We start from the raw sequence: 25,805 nt of genomic DNA, 5'->3' as shown, positions 1-25,805 counted from the left end.
CTATATAAGATGCTCTCTGGGAAGGAAAGGGAAAGGGATACTGGGGGGAAATTAGGATGATGTAAGAAAAAGACAATAAAAACTTGTTTCTAAAAATAACATTGTGAGACCAAGAGATCTTAGAGATCTCAAAGACTTGTGAATCTCAAGACCTAAAATGAAAAGATGCCAATACAAAAGAGATCATGAAAATAAATTTGTGAGAATTCCCAATATCCATCTACATAATGGCCAGGAAAATTCTGGCTTACCAGAAATTTATCTAAAAAGAAAGCAAAACCACCTTTTCGTATTTACTTTAAAGAAACAAGAGACTTAAACATTGAAGTTGTAAATTTATTATGCATTAGGAAGCTTGTTCACTTAAAAACCAAGAGCAGAGTACAAAAAGCCTGTTACCTCTTTTCAAGGCAGAACATGTTTCAAAATATATTTTTCTTTTAAATGTATTCAGTCAGTACATAATCGTTTTATAAAAGCTGTATATATATTTTTTTCAGTCAATACCTTCATTACATTTATAAATACAAGATTTACACAGCACCCCATCAGGAAAAAATTAAAACTCCGTACAAATATCTACATATATTTCATACATATAAAACATTCATAGGAGTGCTTCATTAGAGTTGGGTGTTGTTCAATGGTCCTTTTAATGGTGCAGCAAAATACATATAAATTCGTATAGATTTTCTCCCCCTAAAACATCTCAAAAAGTTACCGAGGAACTTGTAGTGAAACTAGATCCACCAAAGCGTCACTCTTTCAGAAAGGATTTTACACGAATGCTCCCATGAGACTGAGCAAGTGAGAAACAGAATGGCTATGAAGGCTAACTAGGACAATGAATGCACGTTACAGAGCAGTTAAGGCAGTAGTGCAATTAATGGGAACACATTTCACAGGTCAGCTGGGCGATGGGAAGAGAAGTGAGCTGGGATACATACTCCCTCAGCACCCGTGACTCGGCCCCCCCACCCTTGGGAAGGTTCCTGTTTACTGAGCCTTGGAGACAAGTAATACCAACTTCTGTTCCGTGGGCCCCCGTGAACTTTTTTTTCCTTTTGAAACCACTTTGGGTTCGACGGTCCTCGAATTTGGTAGGATTCTACATGATCTGTTTAAAGAACATTGTCTAAGTTTAAAAAAATACATCATTGCTCTCTATTATTACTACCCACGGGCGTGATGGAGTCTGCTGTAGTCAGGCCCTGAAGGATGAAATGAGGATGCTGCCAACTGGTGTACAGATGACCCCTTCCTAAAAGGGATCCCCAAACCACACGGACGGAACGGGATCTACCTTCAAGGACACTAGCGGAAACACAGAAAGGAACCTAACGGTCTCTTGCAGGAAACGTGGCCTAGTTTGAAGCCTCCGTGGTCTGCTTCAAGGGATGCCGGCGGTTCTGCCACCCTGACTAACTGCATCTCTCCTTCTGCCAGAGGTGCCCATCGCGTGCAGAGGAGGTCAGATCTTACCTTGGTCTAACACACCGACACAACGGGGTAGGGTGAGGGGAAGAGAAGAGGGTCTCTGAGCCCAGCCCGGGGAGGCGCTGCTCATCGTCTCTGCAGGCTCCCGAGGTTGTCCGAGGCCTTCAGCCCTTTCCACGGTTCCCTGGAGCCCCCTCTGCCCACCACGCCAGAAGAGTCCTCAAACGCTGCTATCCTGCAGCAGGGGCTCGATGTCCTCTTCGCTGCCTCGCTCTGGGCCGGGGGCCAGGTTGCCACTGATGCTGTTATTGTGCTTCCTCGTACCGCTGGCTTTGCTATGTTCGGGGATGAATAAGGCCACCAGGAAAGCCAAGAGCACTGCGATCGCACCAAACAGGAAAGGTGGACCTGGAATAATGGTCGCCTGAGATAGCAGGAGAAACAAGAAGAAAGCAAGGTGAATGAAGTCCAGTAACAACACCCTGATCCAGCCAGAGCCTGGCATCTGCCTGGCACTTCTGTCTTCTCCAATGATCCGTTTTTCTTCTACATTTCTAGGTCTTTCTCTCAAAAGTTAAATTCCTTTAAAATTAGATTTATTTGTTTGGGACTGAGTTGCCTTATCTCACCCGGACTAAAAGTGCCCAATTTCAGTTCTGTTCATGCATGGAAGCTTTAACCTGCTTAGGCTGAAGGTGACCCAATCCTATGTCTAACAATAACTAAATTATTTTAACTATAAATTAGCCTGCCTTCAACTCAAAAAACACTTGACTAGGGGGCAGCTGGGTGGCTCAGTGGATGGAGAGCCAGGCCTAGAGATGGGAGGTCCTAGGTTCAAATCTGGCCTCAGACACTTCCCAGCTGTGTGACCCTGGACAAGTCACTTGACCCCCATTGCCTAGCCCTTACCACTCTTCTGCCTTGGAAACAATACACAATACTGTTTCCAAGATGGAAGGCAAGGGTTTAAAATTAAAAAAAGAAAAAAGAAAAAAGTCACCTACAATCTTTCCCTTCCGTGACTAAATTACTGAAACATACCCTCTCTGTCCTCAGGTACCTTTGAATACATGTCAAAGAAAATAAAGGGGTGGGGTGGGGGGTGTGTGTGTGTGTGTGTGTGTGTGTGTGTGTGTGTGTGTGTGTGAAGTATCCAAAAGTCCAAGAACAAAATTTTATTGTCATTCATTTCAATATGACCAATGTGTTAAAGCTGTGAACTTAATAACAGTTCATTTACCTTACTGCCGGAATCTTGAACGGTGCTTGTAGCAGAACTCTCATCCGTTAACTCCACATGGAACAAAAAGAATATGAAGCCATAGAGAGCTGGTCCAAGGCCATTACACAGACCTCTAATCCCAGTTATTATTCCTTGGGCAACTCCTGCGGCAGAATAAAGTGAGATTATGGGCATTTTCACTGACAAGAGTGCTACTTTTGGTCACATGACTTGAAAGGCTGATATACATGGATTACTGCGATTTGCTGCCTGTTTCCTGTTTCCTGTTATCAGGAAACATCAATGTTTTAAGACATTTGGCCCAGCACCTGGCACATACATAGTAGGTGCTTTACAAAGTTCACTGACTGATTATATACTCAAACAGTCTTACAACCTGGGTTCTCCCCTTCATAAAGCTTGAAACAGAGTAAGTCAGTAAGTCCATAAGCAAATGATGACTAGTTATGAATCCGTTCCTCCCCAACTACCACCAAAAATCTCCAACAGCAGTCACAAAACAATCCTTGGGAAATCCACGCTTAACCTGGCTACCAGCCGACCGCTCCCCTGATGGCTATAGTGTAGATTTAGAGAACACAGCAGAGCCCAAGGATCTGGAGCTTTCTGGGGCTGCTAAGATCTCAGCTAACGCAGCTTACGTCTTATTTACTGGGCATAATAAAATTCCCAAGTACTGTTCTCAGCTTCGGGAAGAGAGCTCATTCCCTTTTCACTGCTTTACTGGCTCTTTCCAGAGGACCTGTCGCTGGCCGGAGATAGAGGGTGGCCCCAGTCTTGGTACTCAATTTGGGATGCTGTATCTATCTGGACCGTCGAAAGACAGCCTATGGCCACGGTGCGTCTCAAACGTTATTAGGAGCAACCCTCGTAGTTTAGAAAAATTAAACTCGCCTTCATGTGATTTGAAATTTGCACAAAGCACTTTCCTTGCCCAACGAAGGTTGAGCGGGAAGTGCCTTGAGGCACGCGAGTGGGAACAGTTTGTAGAGAAAAATAAATGTCCGATCAAATAGCTGGCGCTACATCTACGTGGTCTATAAGGCTTTCAGAGCGCTTTACAAGCGTCTCATCCCAGCCCAGGGAGGCAGAGGGAGGGGGTGAAGCGAATTACTCAGGATCAACAAAACAGCTAGTAAGCGTCCGAGGCCAGATTTCAGCGTGGTCCTCCCCGGCTCGAGGTCCAGCGCTCTATCCACTGGCCACCTAAGTGACTTCAAACGTACAATGTGCCTCGTCTATGTACCCAATGCACTTACTTCAAGGCTCCAAACAAATGCTCATCAGCCTAGCTCCAAGTATTACAATCAACGTGGGCCTCTTTGACCCCTTTGATGTTCAAGAATAAGTCTATCATTGGGTGCAAATGTGTGAAGACAGCACAAGTGCTGTTCTCAAGTCCCTCGAGTCTGTGCCATCCCAGAGCTGGGCAGCCCGCCTCTCAGACGTGACGGTCCCCTCCATCTGTTCCTCCCGGGGGCCGTTAGCTCATGGGCGGCGGCTGCTGCTGAATGGTATCCTCTCTTCCCAAATCCCAGGACTGTTTACCTCCAAGTGAGCACCGCCTGTGGCCTTGATCCCTCCTAGCTCTCGGCTTCTCTGACCTGATAAAGGCTGCCCTTCCCATCCCACTCTGGCCTCCCTCCAGGCTGCAACTGTACAAATATGCCGCTACATTCACTGGCACTTTGGGATCCAAGGCCATTTGAGGGCGGATTGCCCCAGCGACGGTGGTTTGTAATAAACTTTAGACAATATCTACGACTCAGACGGTGGTCTTTTGTGGAACCCTGACATGGTTACAGCCGTCACGCTTTAAAATTGTAAAGCACTAAAAAATAATAATAAAATTATATAGCATTTTACAGGCATATCAACTCATTTGATCTTCACAGTAACACCAAGAAATAAGTTGCACAAATATGGCTTTCCTTATTGGCAGATGAAAAAATTGCAGCTCAGGAGTTGTGCTCAAGTTCGCATGACAGGGTGCTGTCTAACACTGCAATAACCCAGAGCCCCCCTGCCTGAAAGGCCTCGGGTTCCTTTTTAATGTCTCCCCTAGCTAAGGCACTGAAGGTTTGTGTCAGGAGGTATAAGAAATGACAGGGTTTAGAGCTTCCGGGCGGGTAAGATGCCAGGTATATAAAAGCCACAGCTTTTATCCAATTTACATTTTATAATAATAATACTGACAAGAATCCATATTAATAAAGCAAGCCGGAAAGTGCATTCCCGTTGCTCTAATGGAAAGAGCAATCAAAATCCCATTTGGGGTGGACTGAGCAGTTGTTAGCTTGCTTCTCTGCCACAAGATGGCACCATCACTCTAGCTCTAACCCTTCCTCATCCCCTTGCAAGATCTTGAACGGATGAGTCCTACCTAAGGGATCCTCACTCAAGAGAGGGGAAGAAACACAAAAAATGTTTTCCCTTACATGATTGTTTTTTCAGCTGATATGGACAGGAAATGATGATTAGCCTACATCCAACACATACAGGCAGGGGTCTGCCCTCAGGTCTTTTTTCTCTAATCCAGTTCCACTGTGGAAATTATCTCTCTCATGAAAGGAATAAAGGACATTCCTTTCCATATAATGGGCACCTTCCACTATCTGCCCACAATTAACTACAAGTACAGGAGAATAAGGAAGGGGAAGAACAGAGTGAGAAGGGAAAGGCCTAATTCTGACAGGGTTATTAGAGAAGGAAAGAATATTAAATGATCAACTCCTTGATATTGGAAAATTTGTCCACATCATCATATCTTTAGAAAAGAATTTACATCTTATTTCTGTTTTCCCCCATTGGTCTTTCACATGTGAATCCCAACATGTCCTTTTCTGTCCTAATGCTCCAGACCCCTGACTTGGTATTTGCTATTACTAGAAGGATGTGCTCCCAGAAGAGCACCAGGGAGGTATGAATTATAGATTTTTTCCATTTTGCTTAGTCTTTAGAATTATAGCAACCAGGAATGTATACATCCCTACTTAAGGATTAAGTGTTGAGGAGGATGGCCTATGACAGCCCAGACTGGAGCAGTTTAAATTCTCTCTCTCTCTCTCTCTCTCTCTCTCTCTCTCTCTCTCTCTCTCTCTCTCTCTCTCTCTCTCTCTCTCTCTCTCTCTCTCTTATTTATTCCAACTCTCATTTTAGAGTTAAATAAAAGGAAACCCAGAGAGACTGTCTTGAGCAAGGTCACAAGTGGCAACGCCAGAAAACTGAACCAAAGTTCTCTGACCACAAATCTGACACTCTCTCCAATAAAGTTTTCCTCCTATCCATTCTCACTGTCACCACCTGAGTATTAGTCTCAATTACACTCACGTGGACTCGTAGAAAAGGTTATTAACCAGGCTTCTCTTTTACTTTTTTTTTTAACCCTTACCTTCTGTTTTTCGAATCATTTTTTTAAGTATTGGTTCCAAGGCAGAAGAGCAGTGAGGGCTAGGCAATTGGATTTAAGTGACTTGCCGAGATTCCTACATCCAGGAAGTGTCTGAAATCAAATTTAAATCCAAGGACTTTCAACTCCAGGCCTGGCTCTCTATCCACTGAGCCAGCTGCCCCTTCTCTTTTACTTTCTTTTGCCTCCAATATATCCTTTAAACTGAAGACAAATTATATTTCCTCCTTAAGCACAAATATAATCACATCTGTCCTTTGGTCCAAAATAATAAGTAGCTCCCAACTAAGAAACTCTAGCAAACAAAACCTTCCACTTTTTCACTTGTATCTCATATTACTTCCCTCCTCATACATGAGGTTATGGTATGAAATAACAATAATAGCATTTATATAGCATTTTAAAGGTTTGGAAAACTGCTTCACAAAAACCTTGAGGTAGATGTTATTATCATCAGAAGTTTAATAACCTGTCAGGGGTCACACAGTTAGTATAGGATCTGAAGTTAAATTTGAACTCAGATCTTCCTGGCTCTAGGTGGAGCACTCTATTCACTGTACCAGCTAGCTGGCTCTAGTGAAACTAGCTTATTTACTTGTTCTTGTACATAACTGCCCTTTTCACCTTCTGTAATATTCAAGTAATTCTATGTCTGCAGTCACCAATATTCTATACTCTATTCTACATCTACCTTCTGCTGAAATCCTATCTTTTACAACCCAACTAAAATGCTATCCCCAATATCCTTCAAAAAACCTTCAGATTTCCTCCCCAAAACCAGAAAGTTTTTCTTTCTCTGCCCTCATATGCATCCTATACTTCTTCTAGAGTATCATTTTCTATAGTTATTACAAAGTATTATATACTTATCTGTGCTGTGTCCCTTTTGTTACACTATAAGATCTGAAAGGCCGAGACCATGGTCAATTTTCTTTTTCTCCCATCAGCAAACACAATGCTTTTCATTTTTTAAAAAATGTTTTTGAATGAACACCTCTCTAATCTGCTCTTTTTCTACTCCCTCTTCCAACAAGAACAAAAATATGTTTCCTAGGTCAATTAGCAATATCTTAAATGGCATATTTTTTTAAAACTATGTTGGTTTGTCAAATGAGATTAATTTTGACTTAGAAAACAGAGCTAATCAAATATATAAGTAGCTATTTCTGATCGAAGGAGTCAAAGTGAGAATCCAAAATTTAAAGGAAAGACAGGATAACTCACCAGGTACTTTTTAATACTTAAAGCTAGGGAGTATAGATTTTACAAATGCATGAAAAGTATAAAAGTCATGCAAAAAGCAAAGCAAGTAACTAGAGAGCAAACAGATTTGGAGCAAGTTGATAAAGTTCTCATAGGGAACTAATGCAAATGTAGAAGAATAAAAGGTCATTCCACAAATGATAGATGGTCAGAGGATACAAACGGGCAGTTTTCAATTCCAAGTTATCAAAAGCCATAGGAACAAAAAGCTCCAGATCTTAAGAGAAATGCAAATAAAAGCAACTCACACCAATAAGATTGGCAAAAGTGACCCTCTAAAAAGGAAAATGATAAATGTTATTTAGCAAGAGGGGGCTTCAGGAAAACAGGCAAGATAACTCTGGTGGGGCTATGAATTGATCTAGCCATTCTGTAAATCAATTTGGAACTACACATACTAAGTTACTAAACTGTCCCTATCCTACACCTCACCACTAACAAGTCTAATATACAGAGGTCAAAGACAGAAAAAGGAGTCATACATACAAAAATATTAACAGTAGCTCCTGATGTCAAAGAAACTGGAAAGCACAGGGAATACTGAGAAAGAGGGAAGTAGCTGAACAAATTACATTATATGAATAAGACAGAATGCTATTGTGCCATAAGAAATGATAAAGCGACAAAGAAACATAGGAAGATGCTTATGAAATAAGGCAAAATGACACAAGGACCAAATATGATTTCAGAAAACTCATGATAAAGCATACTATCAACTTCCTAAAAAATGTGATGAAATCATAGTGCCTATTGAGACATATTTTTTTTGAACAAACAATGTGAGAAATTGTTTTGACTATACAAATTCATTATGAGGGTTTTATTTTACTATTTCTTTCCTTTTTTTGAGTGTAGATTGTTTTATTGACATGTTTCATTTCTTACAAATATTTACAAATTAACCCTACTCTTGAAAGAGCTCTTGTAGAAAATAAAATATTTAAGTCAAATAAGTGACCTCATCTGAAAGTATATGACACATTCTTTATTTGTAGTACACTCCTTCTTTCTATGAAAAATTAATAATAAATTCATTTTCTCTCTTTCCCATTCCCTTATCACTGGAGGGAAAGATAAAAGAAAAACAAACATCTCTGCACATAACTGCCCTTTTAACCCTCTGTAATATTCAAGTAATTCTATGTCTGCAATCACCAATATTCTCTAATCTATTCTACATCTGCCTTCTGCTGAAATCAAATCCTTTCATTGATTATATAGATACATGCTAGATAGGCATAGTAGATATCAGATACAGATATATAGCACTTAGCTATGTAAGCATGTGTAGTATTTTAATTTTTCAATGGGGAAAAGAAAGTAGGAGGGAGAAAACTGTACATTTTCATTAACACTAAATTTAAAATAAAATATGGAGAAGATGCTCTTTGACCCAGAAATATTACTATTGGGTCTATACCCCAAGGAGATCAAAGAAAGAAGAAAAGGATTCATAGATGTATAAAAATATTTATAGCAGCTCTAAATTTTGTCCAGTTGGGAAATGACTGAACAAATCATGGCATAAGAATGTAATGAAATAGTATTGAGTTATAAGAAATGATAAAGTGAAAAGTTTCAAAGAAAATGAGGAAGACTCATATGAACTGATAGAAAGTGGACAAACCCAGGGGAACAACTTATAAATAATAATGATATGGTAAAGATAAATAATTTTGAAAGACTCAAGAACTACAATCAATGCACAGACCAACTACTATTTCAAAGGACTCAAGATGAAACAGATTAAATCCCCAGTTGACAAATGGTCAAAAGATAGACACAGTGCTAAGATGAAGAAATCAAAGCTAAAAGTCATGTGAAAAATTGCTCTAATTCATTATTGTTTAGAGAAATGTAAATCAAAGCAACTTAGAGATATCATCTCAAACATATCAGATTGGCTAAAACGATATAAGGGAAAAGTAACACATGCTGGAGGGGATATGGAAAAATGGAGACACCAATATACTGTTGGTAGTAGAACTGTGAACTTATCCAACCATTTTGAAGAACAAAGTTTTATATATACATACATCCTTCTCTAGTTCATGAAGGGCAAAAAGGAAGGGAGATACTTGGTTATTTTAATGTAACAAATATTTTTTTAAGTAAAAAAGCAAAAAAAAATGAAGGAGGCTACATACTTCATGAGATACAAATTAATTTTTTAAAAATGTATATAGTCAATGTAGAAAATTGTTTTGCTTGATTATACATATTTATTATAGGGGTCTTTTTTTCATGGAAAGAGGGGAAAGTTAAAGGAGAGAAAATAGACATTTATTTTATTTTTAAAGTAAAGTGAGAACAAATTTTTTTTTAAATCAAGCAGGAAAACAGAAGCTAAGGAAACCAGTATTTCACTCTACAATGGTAAGGACTAGTCAAGCAAGACAAGACATGAAAATGGAAATTAATTGACTTCACCTTGCTGGTCTGACTCTGCATTTCGTGAAACAAGAGCGCTGACTGCTGGAAACGTAATACTTGACATTGCTGCTACAGTTCCTGCTGCCCACATCATCCTGCAATGACAAAGTGTCACTCACAAAATGACCAAACACTTCAGTCATGTAGAAAACCAAAAGAATTTTCCTTAACACTTCCTCCATACTCATATCAGAGAAAGAATGAATAAATGCAACTTGAGCTTTCTGGTGTGAGTTTTGCTTTTCATTTCTTTTGTATTCTGTGTTTCTCTCCTGGAAAGTCATAAGCTCAGTGCAATGAAGTTTTCTTCAGTTTATATTAATCATGCTTTGCCTGTTCCAATCTATCAAGCAAATTACAAGAGGGAAATTCTTTGCTTCATATTTTGAAGTTTCCAACCTTCCCATTTCCCTTCAGGCTACCTCATTTGCTTCTACCCACCTAGCAAGTCGAGAAGGAATTAGGGATAAATTTTGATGTTGGCAGGCTAGCAAAATTCACAAGAACATATTAAGTGTAGCCAGTAGAAAAGCTGAATGAACAGATTTGAAATTCAGGAGAATACCCCAGATTCTTCCAAATATATTGTTTTTAACTTTTGGTAGCTGACACTGGGATCTTCTCCAGAAAAGAGAAATTAAGGGAAAATGACTCTTAATATTAAAAAAGGAAGACTAGTCCCTCAGTCTAGACCTCAACAAATTGGTTCCAAATTGAAAATATGATGGAAACAAGTCCTTATTTCCAGCTAAAAATAGTACCTAAGCGACATGCACAACCTTGGAGCCAAAAAAAAAAATCTTGTTCCCTTCAACGGTTTAAGGTTAAGAATAATGATGTTTCTATATAACCCAAAGTACATAGTTCTAGACTTAAAAGGTAACAAGGGAGAAATAATGGAACTATAGTAAAACACAACACATGAAGAACAATGGGGAAGGATTTTTTTTTAATTTCCTAAGATAATTAAAAATTCATGGGACTAGAGAATCACATGCTGACCAACTATATTTGCATCTCCAAATTGGTCCATCACATATATTTCGATGCACCGGAATTATCTGGGTCAAGTATGCACAAAAATAATTATTGTAAGGGATGAGGGCCAGCTCTATTGAGAAAACAAACAATTGGCAATACAGCATACTAGAAGACAGTTACTTAATGAAGAGCTGATGAAGAGAAAAATCTGGAGTTGTTTGTGACCTTGCAGAAATCAATAAGATCTTCCTGTATTGCAATCTAATTTGATAGGTAATGTCGTTAGTATCAGAACATATATGATCTATTTCTTTTCCGTTTTAAGAAAAGGGATATAGACTGGTTCTATGATTTCTTTTTTATAAGCAACTCCCAGACAAGGAAATTCCCTGCGCCAGTATAGGTCAGCACTTCCTGTATAGCTTACATCCTTTTTGAGAAGCCTAAAGCATGGAGAGGTTAAGGGATTCAATCAGTCAGAGGTGGAATCTGAACTCAGATTTTTCTGGCTTCCAGACTAGCTCTCCATACACTATTCCATACTGTCTTTTAACATTTCTTCTCAAGTTCATATATTACAATTCTGTGAAATCCTAAATATATGCAATCACTAAAGTGGTACAATATTATAAAACGTAAAAGTCATTAATAGGAAGGCTTTTCCCATTCTTAATTCACTAAAACCCCAACATCCTTCACTTAAAGCTCAAGATCTTCTAAAAGGCTTGTTAAGAAATAACTACCAAAACCAGTAACCTCTTACCATGCCTGCGATCCAAAACCATACCAAGCCAACTGGAACATCTGAAAACCCAGGCCCAGGAGAACAGTGTTCTTAGTTCCTATTGACTTCATCAAGATGCTAAGAAATACCGTCTGAAAAGCAGAAGAGAAAACCCGTGAGAAAACTACCTTTAAAGTGATTTACTGCTATAACAACAACAGGGACATTTACTAAAAGACAGTAACAAAAGTGGAGGAGGGAGATGTCATTTGTCGTGCTAAGTTCAAAGCCCTTCCAGGATGGTAAAGCCATGAGAGTTTGTGCTCGGCTGACACAGTCTTTAAAACTCCAAGTCATCTCCAGTCCACCACAAGGCACTGAAGGAGGCCTTTAATATAGTTATCATCCATATAGAATTTCGGGGGTGAAAAGACCTTTCAGAACATCTGCTTAAGACAAGAGACACACATGTGATGGGTATAATGAAACAGGAGCTGGAAAAGACATGTGTTGGGGATAACCAACTAAATGAAGCTATTCCGGGAGAAAGAGAGAGCTACTGGATCTGTGACGTCATTCATCCAGGAAGCTCCTAAGTAAGGAGAGCTCCTCTACTAATGCAAGTCAGGATCCTCTACACGTAAAATCTTAAAACAGACCCTCAGAGCACTGAGACATTAAATGATTTGTCTACGATCACAGAATAAGTCAAAGGCAGGATTTGAACTGCCTAAGAGTACTCCGGCATTGAAGCCTGCTCTCTGCCCCACTATACAGAGATATTCAAACTCCCAGAGAACTACTGATACAAGGAAATACAGCATTGATGATATTAATTTGTAGTTTTTTTAAGTTCATATTCTCCCCCCAGAGTTCAGCTTCTACGTGACTTTGACAACACCAAATTCCATATCTCCTTCTTAAAAATAAAAAAGGGCTGAGTCATTTAGATTCAAATTAACTTGATTTACAAATGCTAATACTCAACTTTCTGAATTTAGTATTTTACACTAAGAATCTGGTATTTGCTTCTTTTACATTTAAATTTTTTCATTTATAAATTTGAAAAACATTTCCATATACAAAGAATAGAAAAGAGGATTGTATATGTAATGGTGAAGCTTTATTACATATATCTCTTTTTAAGTCTATATTCAGTTTAATATAGTAACACCAACAATGCCCAGCTTATCAACTATTCCAGAACTTTCCCCAAATGTATCCTCCTCCTTAAACTTACCTCCTTCTTCCCACCTATTTCTATTTTTTTCATGTATTTTTTACTTTATTTTTATTCTGAATGTAATCACTAAATAAAGTAGGTATTTCTATAGTCATATTCATATAGTCATATTCATGACTATAGTCATAGTCATATAGTCATATAGTCATAAGCTATATTAAGAATCATTTATTAAGGAGGGCAGCTGGGTAGCTCAGTGGATTGAGAGTCAAGCCTAGAGATGGGAGGTCCTCAGTTCAAATCTGACCTCAGACATTCCTAGCTGTGTGACCCTGGGCAAGTCATTTGACCCCCATTGCGTAGCCCTTACTACTCTTCTGCCTTAGAACTAATACACAGTATTGATTCTAAGGTGGAAAGTAAGGGGTTAAAAAAAAAAAAGCATTTATTAAGCATCTACTATGTGCTAAGGACTGTACTAAGTTCTGAAGAAACAAAGAAAGACAAAAGAATCCCTGCCCTCAAAGAACTCATAATCTAATGAGAGAAACAATCTGCAAACAAATATGTACTAACAAGCTTTACATAGAATAAATAAGAAATCATCGAGAGGAAAGGTACTAGAATTAATATATTTGTTAAAAGAGAAAGAAGACTGAACATTAAACTAAACAGGATGTATTCTTTTTAAGTCAATAAGTTCAGTGTGGTGCTCACTCCATTCTCTCTTCTATGTTTTGTTATAGGATATAGGAATTAGCAGGAATGAGATATAGATATTTCAGTTTGTATATTCTCATGTACCACAATTATGAGAAATAATAAATTCCTCCCACTTCTTTCTCATTTCCTTCCCTTTTCTGTTCTTTTTCTCTTCCCTAATTTAATCAAATGAAACCTCACCTACAGCCCCTAGTGCTTTCTCTGGTCCTTGAATACAGCAGGGTTCTGAAGAGAAACATTTCTTCTCCCCCCTTATTAGCATAGAAGCAGTTCTTTATCAGGCAGGCCCTAGCAAGTGCCCAAATGTATTTACCTTTGATTCCTGTATTTGCATTTCAAACATTCATCCCAACTGTGGTCTTTTCATCAGGAAAAAGCTTCAAAGCCCTCTTCCATTAAAGACTTTTTTTCCTGTACAATTATACTCTGGCTTGCAAGGTAAATTATTCTTAGTTGTAAGCATTCTGTCTTTTGGAATATGGTATTCCAAGATTTTCTCTCCTTTGTCATAGCTGCAACAGAATATCTGCATCTTCTGTGATCTTAAATCTTAATTCCTCCTTTCCATTCTAGATATGTATAATATTACTTTTCTTTGACCTGGAAGCTCTGGATTTTGATTAGGTCATCCCTTAGTTTTTCAAAGTTGGAGTTTCTTTGAAGAGAATTCTGATTTTAACAGATCTTGGCAGTTTTCTTTTATGCTTTCTTAAAATATGGGATTCCAGTTTTTGTTCAGTCATAGTTTTGAAAAAAGAAAATTGATTGTTAAATCGTCTCTCTTCAACCTGTTTTCCAGGTCAGTTGCTTTTGAGAGCAGATAACATTTTCAACCTTTTGACTTTGACTGTTGACTTCCAATGCTTCTATCTCATGAAATCATTTTCTTTTGCCTCCTTCTGATGTTCAGAGAATTCACTACTTGATAAGGTTTCCTACCTTCTGTTCTAAGTTAATTTTGCTCTTTCTAATCTGTTTCTTTTTCTTTCAATCTTGTTTCATTTCTTTTTTTTTTAACCCTCACCTTCTGTCTTAGAATCAATACTGGGTATGGGTTCTAAGGCAGAAGAGTGGTCAGGACTAGGCAATGGAGGTTAAGTGACTTGCCCAGGGTCACACAACTGGGAAGTGTCTGAGGCCAAATTTGAACCGAGGACCTCGCAATTCTGGGCCTGGCTCTCAATCTACTGAGCCATCCAGCTGCCCCCTTGTTTCATTTCTTTCAGCCACTCAGACTTACCTTGTGGACTAATACTTTTTTTGGCTACGGTTCTATTTTTATTGTTGTGGTGTAAGCTTCTTCTTCTGGAATAACCACTTGAACTTGTCTAAACTCAGTATTTCTTCATTAAGTTTAATAGCTTCTCCTGTTGCTCACATCTCTAGGTGCTCCCGTTTCTGGCCGGGGCCTTTTGCCTTTCTCTGCATCCCAAATAGGCTGAGTACAATGCCTGGCCCACAGGGAAGCCCTTGACAACTGCTTGCCGATTGAGAGCAAGGCTCTACCTCTCCCCACTCCTGAGCCTTTCTTCCGGAGGGTGTGAAGACCGATCTGAGCCTGCCCCCCCTTCAGACTGGAAGTCATGGCCTGGGCAGTTTGGTACAGGATGGCGGGGACGAGGCTCTGTATTCTAGCACATCCCTACCTTCTGTCCTGGCCCTTCTCTGTCTCAGCATATAATCCCCAAAAGAAGCTGGTCTTGTCTCCTGCTCCCGTCCTGACAGACCCCCAACAAAGGCTGGAGACTGCAAGCTAGCCCCTGTGCTCAGTCCCGAGGCTGGCGGCACCGTCTCCTGGGGCAATGACCGCTGGAAGCCGGCTTCAGGCCACCATGACCAGTTCATCCTGACTTCGCTAGCAGGCCTCCCTTCAGAGGCCCCACGTGTGTCCGCTGGGCTCTGAGCCTTCTGGGGTGGCACTACTCAAAGCACTCACAGACTTGAGGCTGGCCTCGGCCTCCTTTGTTTGGACTCCTCGGCAAAATCCCACTTTGGGAGCTTTGAAGGCTTCTGGCCAACCTCCTCTCTCGCCTTGACCTAGACAGCAGAGCTTGTCTTACTAGAGTTTCGTCTTCCGGACCACCGATCTTTCTGGCGGCCTTGCAGATACATTTGCTAGTGTGTGTGTGGGAGAGGGAGGAACCAAACTTTCCAGTCACCATCTTTGCCAAAAATACATTTATTGTTATTATTGATGATGATCGACATCTAAAACCTCAGGTCCTATGGCTTACCCTCAGCACCCTTTCCTCAGTACATGCTGCAACTATTTTATCTGAGAGACAACCGAGAGTCACTGGCATTTGTTGAGTAAAGGAATAATAAAACGTTATTAAAGAATGTAAAAATTAAAACAACAAAAATTAAAATATACATAGTTATAAAATATAAATTAAATTAAAAACAACTTTGGCAGCAGCCATATGGAAGAAAAAATGGGGCTGAGGAGAGACTGAGGCAGAAAGATCAGTTAGGAGACCACTGTAACAACTGAGATATGGGGCGAATTAAGGTGGAAGCACGTAGAAACAGCAGAACGTGGCAAATGACTGAGGATAGGAAGTAAGGGAGAGTGAAAACGGTAAAGGACAATGCTGGTCATCACAAATCTGGGAGGCTTGAAGAATGGCGGAGCCTTTGAAAGAAAAAAGCAAAACGTGAGAGAGGGCGGCTTTGAGGTGGTGAAGACGGGAGGTGAATTCTATTTCAGATATGTTGAGATTGAGATGTCTCTGGGAAAGACCAACAGGTCAGACTAGAGTCAGTCTTTGTGTTCATCATACAATAGATGTGAGCAAATTATTAATCAGATAAAGTATCCCTATTTCTTCATCCTGTGGGATCCTTGTTTGTATTCCTTTCCATGAAACCTTGATAAAAGATCTACCTCTACAGAGTAGACAGTAGTGAATTACATGAAAAGGGAGAGAGATCTTGTATGGTACTGTCACATGTTAACGATATGGGAAAAGGGGAAATGTATCTTGCCAATTACTCATAATACATATATTCTTCTCCAATTTACTACAGTTCCTCAAATTTGGGGGACTTCACTCTTACATTTCTTTCCTTTTTGACCTTCGATAGTCTTTTTCAAAAGGAATATTATTTGGCAAGAAAAATTTTGTACACACACAACATAGGTACTAGAATTAAGTTGCATGCTCATACTATCTGGAGAATCAAGACCTTAACTATTATTAAATTTGCCTGAAATTCAAAAGAAAAGATCCTGAAGGAGTTACAAAATACAGTCTGCAAAACACTATGAAGCTAGACGAACAATTTAGTACTCCAACTAAATGGTAATTTCAATGTGCTATTCAAAGTGTTTATTTTGACACTTACCTGAGCTATAATAGACAGGATTCCTACCATGGCAATAAATGCTGCAATTTTAGCTGATCCAAAACCTATAATCTGGGAAAGTTGATAAAAAAAAAACAAACGACTATATTAGTAATATTGATATCATAACAGTGAAAAAAATTGCTAATTATTTTTCCTCCACAAGAAAACAATGCTGGGATATGGTTCACAAATGCAGCATCTAAATAACTAGCCAGAAAATTCTGAGATAGTATTTGAAAATCTAAACTTCAACAACTGTTCAATGAAGTACATATGAAAACTATTAAGGGAAGAAAAATATTCAATTATTTTTTTAAAGATATAAGCCTGCTTCTTGTTTTAAAGGGGGGGGGGGGGGGGGCAGTGTGCTGAGGATAATTCTTATACTAATATGAAATTATTAATGGACATGGAAACTATCTACCTGATTTAACTAAAGCATTTACCAAACAAATCCCCTAATACCTTTTCAAGAAACATCATGAAATCAAGATTTTAAATATCCCTGAAAATTGTTCTGGCTGGAGATTTACCATTCTGCTGCCACAAACAAGGAAAAAAAAAACGTAATATTATTAAAAAGTAAATTATGTGAGGAGTAGGAGGAAGAAAGAATTTAGCATTTAACATTTTTTAAAAATGAATATTTAAAATTTTCTTTTTCAATGTAATTGGGATATATTTTATGAAATAAAAATTTTAAAAGATTTTTAAGTAAATTTGGAATTATTCTACCATAGAAAAGGAAAGCAAGAGTTTAGGGGACTTAAAGGGAAGGAAAGTTGTCTTCACTCATCATAAGGCAAGTTAAAATGAATGATCCAACACCAAATGCCCAGTCTTAACCTCACACTTATGGTGCTGCTAAATGAGAGAAGGTGAAAAGATTATGGTATGTGATATAAAATCCTCTAGCATTTAAAGCCCTTATGGAACAATGTGGAAACTTTAATTTCCTCCATATGCTCTACAATCCAGCACTACTTAGTAATATCCTGGCCCCTTCACTGACTCTTCAGTGAATGGGGTACTTTTCTGCCCTCTTCTTTGCCTACTGGCTTTTTTGGCTTTCTTCCAAGACTCATCTCAAATCCCACATTCTCCAGGAATCCTTCCCTTGTCCCTCTTCACCCCCACCATCTAATTATTAACAAGAAAGGAGAAGGGATTTCTAGGCTCCTGGTGAGAGAGATATAAAAACACATTTAAAAAGCACCATACTAACAGCTGAAGTATCAAGAGAGCTGAGTCTGGAAGGAAGTTGGGCAAAGGGGAGATGAGAGTGCTTTCTGGGGATTGGCATGGAGATAAGTGTGGAAACTGTATTATTATTTTCCACAGGGGGGACTATGTTATTGCTGTGAACCTTGACTTGAATTTGAGCCAAATTTAGAACAAGAGACTACCTCCCAGAATCTAGAAGGCACCATGAAGATGCCAACAGAGACCACATGCTGAATCAGAAGATCCAGAGTGAACTTTGAGATATGGCGAATTTGAACTTGCGGGGAGGTGGGGATGGGGGTGAGGGGTTGAAATGCTTTTGTTTTGAATGTACACTCTTATGCCAAAGGGGACTGCCCCCTAATTGGCTTTTTGTCAATGCACTTATTTTTGGTTTTGTTCCTTTTCTGTTTTATTTTCTTCTTATCCTCAAATTATTGTAATTTCCCTTTAAAAACTGTAATATTTGTATATACCTCTAGTTCAAGTTATAAGTTAGTTATGTTTTCATGCATTGGACAGACTGGTCTCCCAAAGGATCATATGGATTAAGAATCTTGAACCCTAGACTACATTTCCCACAATCCCCTTTCCCCTTTCTTAAGTGTGTCTCTCCTTGTATGGGGGAAATTTTGAGTTTCTGTTTTCCACCCATGTGGTCTCTCTGGTTCCATGGTAGAAGGGGAAGAGCAGCTCTTGGTTTGTGCTAGCCTTACTTCCTTATACTTCAAGATAAATATTTAATAAGTATTATTAAATATAATACTCTGAGTACTGTATATTAATTTTAATATTTACAAAATATATTAAATACCTTTTTTCAGAAGCCAGATTATAAGGCAATAAGAATAGAGAAGATGAAGAGATAGAAACAATGAGTATAGAAAGCTTAACCTAAGAATCTAGCTACAAAAAGAATAGCCAAGGATCTAGTTATGAGGATATGGAAGGATCAAGTAAAGGGTTTTGTTTTGTTTTTAAAAATAGGAAAGAATTGGGTATATTTAAAAGTAACACTGAAAAAGTCAGTAAATGAGCAGAAAATGGAGACACTGGGAAGAAAGATGAGGAGGAGATCAAAGGAGAAGATCAAAAAGTTGGATGAGGAGAGGAATAAAGAGTTGAGCTTTGACAAGATATGAGCACCAAGGGAACAAGTTGAAATGCTTATCTAATAAGAACAGTACAGGAGCATAGGCTGCAACTCTGGGAAAAGGTGGGGTGCCTAGTAGTCACAATCATGATTCAGAACAGACTCAGAAAGAGGGAACCAGAAAAAGAGCTGGAAGAGGAAGAAGCTATAATCAATGAAAACAATTAAATATTTTTCTGAAACAAGCTCTAAAGTCATGATATCACCCCGGCTACCTTGTGTGTCACTTTATGAAGTTTGATGAACTTCTACAGAAATTTAACTTATCCAGAAGATAAGCCTTCAGATAATTTTTAAAAAATAAGTTGTGAGGGCAACAAGGTAGCTCAGTGAATAGTCAGGAGAACCTGGGATCAAATTTGGCCTCAGATGCTTCCTGGCTCTATGATCTTTGGCAAGTCACTTAACCCTGACTGCTAAGCTCTTACCTCTCTCTTCTGCCTTAGAACTAATACTTAGTATTGATTCCAAGATAGAAGTTAAGGGTTTTTTTTTTTAATTTGTAGATTACTCTATTGCAAATATTAATAATATGGAAATAGGTTTTGAACAATGATAGATGTATAACCTAGTGGAGTTGCTCATCAGCTCTGGGAGGAAGGAGGGAACTGGAATGGGAAAGAGCATAAAAGTAACTATGGAAAAATATTCTAAATAAATAAATTTAATTTTTTTAATAATAAATCAAGTTATAGTCTTCCTTTAATCACTATATATAATACCAAGGGCTATTTCATGCTGGAATAACTTTTCCCTTAAAAAGAAAATCAAGTCCTTTGTTCTCAAGTTCCCTATGCCTAAATGTTTCTTTTGGTGAAAGCAGAATTAGAAATTTCCTACATCTATTTTTTGCGGAAATACCATTAGATGAGTTCTGCTTCTGTCCCCTGGGGAAAGGGAAGTTGTTCCACCCGTTGTCTTACTACCCTAGAAAGAAGAAGGAGCTGCCCACCTGGGCCCCAGTTCATCGGTGCTATTATCCTAGGGCAGCAACACCAGCTGCAGCCAGTAGTAGGCCCAAATCAGCCAGGAAGGCAAGCTTCTAAGTCTTAGAAAGCTGGTTATCAAAACAATGAATACTGACAGGAAATACTGTAGTACACCTGGGATCAAAGACCCTTCAATGGGAAGTGTGGAGCAGTGTGTGTCAAGGAAGTTCCTTCCCTCCCCCTCCTGAGTAGCCTGAGCTGTCCATCACATTCCTCACATAACACAGATACACCAGGTTTGCATCCATTATAGGCTGTAAGCCAATAAAAGGGAGGGGGCAGATCTCTTCAGGGCTTTTGAAGGATCGTGGGGAGAGAGCAGGAAGGTAAGCAGGTAGAGGAAGAACTTAATGAAGGATAAGCACATGTGGTTTGAGATCTCAAGAGTAAGACAGCAAGAATTAGCTTTAGTCTTATCTACCCTCTCTAATAATAAACTATATATTTAATAACTGGGTAGGAGTATTAATTTAACTCTAACAAGTGGAACTGTATGACCAAGGAGAAGATGGTGAACAGGACACTGGTGTGCTATGGCTGGGCAGATATGACTGGATGACAGTTTGGTGTTCTGCCTCTTTCAAGATACTCTTACCTGGAAGAGGGAAAGGGAATCACTGAACACTGATGGGCCCAATGAGGCCCTAAATGCACTTGGATATACAACTCAAAGTGTTCAAAAGCTACCTACCTGTCTTAGATAGAGGAAAAAGCTAGAATACTGCCCAGCTTCAGGAAGGTATGACAGAAACACTGTGATACAGATCAGCAAGACTGTAGAATCTTTTCCCACTTTCTTCAGAGACTGAGGAGGAGAAAAAAAGAAATACATATGTAAATATAGTTAATGTCCATGTAATTGATACTCCTCAATGTTCAAGGCTATTAGCACCCATGCTATGATCCCTTAAAGAATATCTGATAAAAATAATAAAAACAGACAAATTTAGAGTTGGCTATGTTACAAAAAGAAATTCATGGAATAATGCACCTTAATGATTATTACACTACAGCTTTTTTGTCAGAAAAATAATTGTAATGATTCAAAATTTTGGAAATAAAATTTGTTTTGGGCCCCTCAAAGACTTAAAATACTCCACTTGCTATCTGTTTAATATTATTATTGGGTTCCATGCTGAAAATCAATTAATAGATTCTGAAAAGGCAAATACGTTTGGAGACTATAAAAAAATAAAAAATAATTCCTTCTTTTATCAGTTAAAAGCAATAACCAGAATCACAAATTCCCTTGTCAGTCACTGTATGTAAGGCAAAGGACAAAGGAACCATGCCAATAAGAAAGCTCCCACCGCTCTAAGGCGTGCGTGCCACTGGTGACACTCTTTCTCTGCTTTCTCCCAATCCTTGAGGCCATTTAAATCACCAAAGCAAAGTTCAAATCCTGTGTTGATTAAGCCTTAACCTAGTATATTCTAGCAGGGTCACATAATCATTGACTGTCAATAACTTATCCCCTACTTCCAGGGGAGAGATATCCAAGATCAAATGGCATGAGTCCTGGCTATAGAAATTATTTTGATTCATGTGGCTGAGGTGGAAATTACAGAAATTGAGCATATACTATTTCTTGACTGAGTTTTACCGCAAAAGGGTCTGCTTGCTCCCATGAAATCGAAGGTCCCCAAGAAGCAGGCCTCATTTTTTCAGAGAGAGATTCTGGGACAGCCAACAAGATGAAGCAGATATCCAAGAGAGCCACAACAGTGGCCACAAGCACAACAAGGTTATCTCCATAGCTGGCAGATAGATAAGCTCCAATAGCAGGACTGGTTACCAAACTTGCTGCAAATGTGGCAGATACCTGCAAGAGAAAGTATACAAGAATTCAGTGACTTCCTAAATTTTTTCAAATAGCAACACTCCATACTATTACTTGGCTATTTTTTAAATGAGAACTTCCATTATAATTTTGGCAAAGAGTGACCTCTGAGTTTAACCAGATTACTAACCCTTTGGAACTCTCAGAAATGAAATTAAAGAAAATGGAAGATATCAAGGGCTTGGGCATGCAAACAAGGTGCATAGGGCTAACCTAGGCTGTGATCTGAGATGCTGCCTGCAATCTAGTACTTAGAGGTAGAGATGGATTCAGACCATATCTACTTGTTCAGAAAATATTCTAACAATACTAATAGGAAACACCATGAAGAACTGCATGCTACAAGTAAAAGGTTAGGAATCTTGCTCTATTTACAAATAAACATTAATAAAAAATAAACACAACAAGCAATATCTAGAATATTTCAATGAGGATACCCTCCACGCTTTAGAATGCACTCTCTCCTTTCTTCTGTGGCTCAAAATCCTTTCAAGATCTGGCTCAGGTAGCAACATGACATGAAGCCTTCTCTGATTTTCCAGAAGCTAGAGCCTTCTCCCCCAAAGTAATGTATAAACTTATACTCGCATTATCTCTTCCAACAGAATGCCAGTTAACTCACACAGTTAACAATCAGGGATCAGGAGGTGATGGCCTAAACTAAAACTAGTGTGAATAGAAAAAAGTAAACATATTTGTGTGATGCTATGAGGAAAGAGAAAAGACAGGTTTTTCCTGACTGGGGGATAAAAATGTTTAATGTCAAAATAGAATAAATAAAAAAGAAAACAAAACAACAAAATAAAGAGAATAAAACATAAATTAAAGAGAATAAAAGTAAGAAAAAAGGATAATGATAGCAGTAGAAAAGGCAGATGATAGTGGTGACCCAGAATTCAGTGTTGCCAGGAAATGAGTAACAGAAAAACAACGGGACAAATAGAAGCCAGGACATAGAATCAAAACTGTGAAGTGAGCCTCACACCATCAAAGGAAGCTTCAAGTAGACTCCTGACTCAGATATAAAAAGGTGGCACCACAAGCAAATCAGTGGGGGAAAAGGAGGAGAAAGAAGAAATTACCTTTTGGAGTGATGGGTAAAGGAAATGTTCATGACCAAACAAGAAATAAGATCACAGAATGTAATCTGGAGAATTTGATTACATAAAATGAAGAAGTGTCTCCATAACTCTAATATGGCTAATATGAGAAGAGAAATTTAACTGAGGGAAAAAAATCTTTGCAATAAGTTTCTCTTACAAAGATGTCATTTCCTAGAGGTATAAGGTACTGACTTGAATAAGAATAAGAGCCATTTCCCAAGAAATAAATGGTCAAAGGATATGAAAAGGCAGCTTTGGAGGAAGAAATCCAAGCTATCAATAGCTATCAATAGTTGAGTATGTATATTTTTTTAAATCTAATCACTAATAAATAGAGAAAAGAAAATTAAAACAACTCTAATGCTCTACTTCACACTGATCAAATAGGCAAAGATGACCAAAAAAATGAAAATGACAAATTATAATTGGACAGTGGGAAAATAAACAGTGCTGCATGTTGATGATGATAGAACTACGAATTGGTTCAGTCATTCTAAAAAACAATTGAAACTCTGCCCCAAAACTTACTAAATTGTTCATATTCTTTAGCCCAGCAATACTAATACTGGTATTGTAACCCAAAGAGATTGAAAAAAAAAAACTTTTTGTTGAAAAATATTTTTAACATCTTTTTTTTGTAAGGGCAACAAATTGTTAACTTAATGGGCTGATCATCAATTAGAAAATAGTTGAATAATAACTACGAATGTTATTGTTCTATAAGAAATTATGAAAGTGGGAATATATATAGTCTAATAAATGAACCAGTTCCCTATATTTCTTGGAAATGAGACCTTTATCAGAGATACTTGCTACAAAACTGAGGTTCCACTTTATATTGATCAAATAGGCAAAAATGGTCATAAAAAAAGATAATAGATAATAGATAAAAAAAATAATAGTGAGACTATAGGAAAATAAACACTAATGCATATTGATGATAGTAAAACCAAAAGTCCTGGGATGACTGTGTAATGAAAAAGGACAATAAAATATATGGTCAAAAATTGAGGGAGTGGATGAACAAAATGTGAAATATAAATAGAATACCCCAAGAAGCCCCAGGCAAAGATTAAAAGAATCTAGAAAAATGTGGGAACATCAAGTCATAAAAAAAAAAGAGCTAAAAGAACATATACAATGACTACAACATTGAATTCAATGATGAGAAGCAACAAAATCTGAATCAAATAAAAATGCTGTTATCACACTATTAAAAGTTAAAGGGAAGGAAGAAAACAAGATTTTATTAGGCACATTCTATGTGCAAAGCATTGTACTAAGCACTTTACAAATATTATCTCAGTTGATCCTCACAACAACCTTGGGAGGTGGTGCTATTATTATCCCCATTTCACAGTTAAGTGAACTCAGTTCAGTAAATAGAAGTTAAGTGATTTGCCCAGGGTCCCGGTCCCAAAGCTAGTGAACATCTGAGAGTAGAGCTGAATTCAGGTCTTCCTAATTCAAGATCCAGGATTCTATCCTTCCTTTCTGTTAACAAGTGAACTACAAAAGTGGAATGTGACCTAGGCTATCAGTCTCTGGGGATGCTGGATTTTGGAAGTATCTGCGATATCAAAACAAGGAGTATCAACAACACTATTAAAGGGTAAAAAAATTTTAAATGAAAGCATTGTCATGCAAGTTGATTCTGAAGTCCTTTCTAGTTCTAAAATTCGGATTCTATATTTTTTCAAAGCATTTCCTTCCCATTATCTTTTTTATCTTTATAATAGCCTATAAGATGGGAAAGTACTATAACAAGTCACCAAGCATTCATTCAATGACTGAGACACTGTGCTAAGTGCCAGATAGCAGCCTATTTTACAAATGAAAACTACTGAGGCAGAGAACTGAATGAATACACATGAACAGACAAGGATTAAGTCATAGTACTTTAAAGTCAATGTCCCTTCTCATGAGCCAGCACAAAAACCTTCACTGGCAGATGTTAATTGTTGTTGAAATTGAGATCTTTTATTCCAATAACTATAAAACACTTAAATTTAGGATACAAAGAGCATATTTAATGTTGCATGGAAAGAAAAAAAAATACCTGCGAATCTGTTTTGATATGAACAGAAAGAAATATAACCAAGTCTACTTTCCCAGCACAGCTACTGGACAGATTTTTTTTTTTCTAGCAAGTTATAAATCATTAAAATAACAGTTCAAAACTTCGTGATTCTATGACTGACATCCAAATTTCAAAAAGTATAAAAAAGGAGCTGAGTTCTTGTGTATGAGGCCATTTAAAGAAATACAAAGAGCTTATATTTTTATGTAACTTCATGGTTTGTAAGTTTTTTTGTTTATATACACACATATAATTGTGTGTGTGTGTGTGTGTGTGTGTGTGAGAGAGAGAGAGAGAGAGAGAGAGAGAGAGAGAGAGAGAGAGAGAGATTTGTTTTCATCTAATTCAACCCTCACAACAACCTTGGAAGGCAGGTACTATTATCATCTCCATTTTAACAGATGAGAAAATGTGTCTAAAGTGGGATTCTAACTCAGGCCTCCTAATTCTAAGTGCAGCATTCCATCTACCATAGCTCCCCCCTAGGTATTTCCTCAGATATATGCACTTGACTTCCCTTTATTTTTATTGATTTTTCCCAGCGGCCTGACCTCCTGGAGTTCATAAGATTCCATACTTCAGTTCAGAAAAAAGAAAAATGAAAAAAAAAAACCAAAACAATGAAGAACCTAGAATATTTCAGTGTGGTAACAAGGCTAGAGCTAT

At 38.1% G+C, this 25,805-nt stretch overlaps 1 protein-coding gene across 1 annotated transcript in view; it reads right to left on the bottom strand.

The window, feature by feature from the left end:
• Positions 1–315: 315 nt before the first annotated feature.
• Positions 316–25,805, bottom strand: part of MFSD14B (major facilitator superfamily domain containing 14B) — a 90,232-nt gene continuing 64,742 nt past the window's right edge. Inside the window, exons 6-12 of the mRNA XM_001369774.5 lie at positions 21,720–21,938; positions 20,808–20,921; positions 16,748–16,819; positions 11,533–11,645; positions 9,786–9,883; positions 2,681–2,826; positions 316–1,861 (exon numbers count right to left, since the gene is read on the bottom strand). Of these exons, the coding sequence (XP_001369811.2) occupies positions 1,658–1,861; positions 2,681–2,826; positions 9,786–9,883; positions 11,533–11,645; positions 16,748–16,819; positions 20,808–20,921; positions 21,720–21,938 (966 nt within the window). The 3' untranslated portion in view covers positions 316–1,657. The remainder of the gene's footprint in view (positions 1,862–2,680; positions 2,827–9,785; positions 9,884–11,532; positions 11,646–16,747; positions 16,820–20,807; positions 20,922–21,719; positions 21,939–25,805) is intronic.

Source organism: Monodelphis domestica, chromosome 7, assembly GCF_027887165.1.
Source record: "Monodelphis domestica isolate mMonDom1 chromosome 7, mMonDom1.pri, whole genome shotgun sequence".
Taxonomy (NCBI): Eukaryota; Metazoa; Chordata; class Mammalia; order Didelphimorphia; family Didelphidae; genus Monodelphis; species Monodelphis domestica.
The sequence above is the reverse complement of the archived record's forward strand: the minus strand, read 5'-3'. Positions and strand labels throughout refer to the sequence as shown.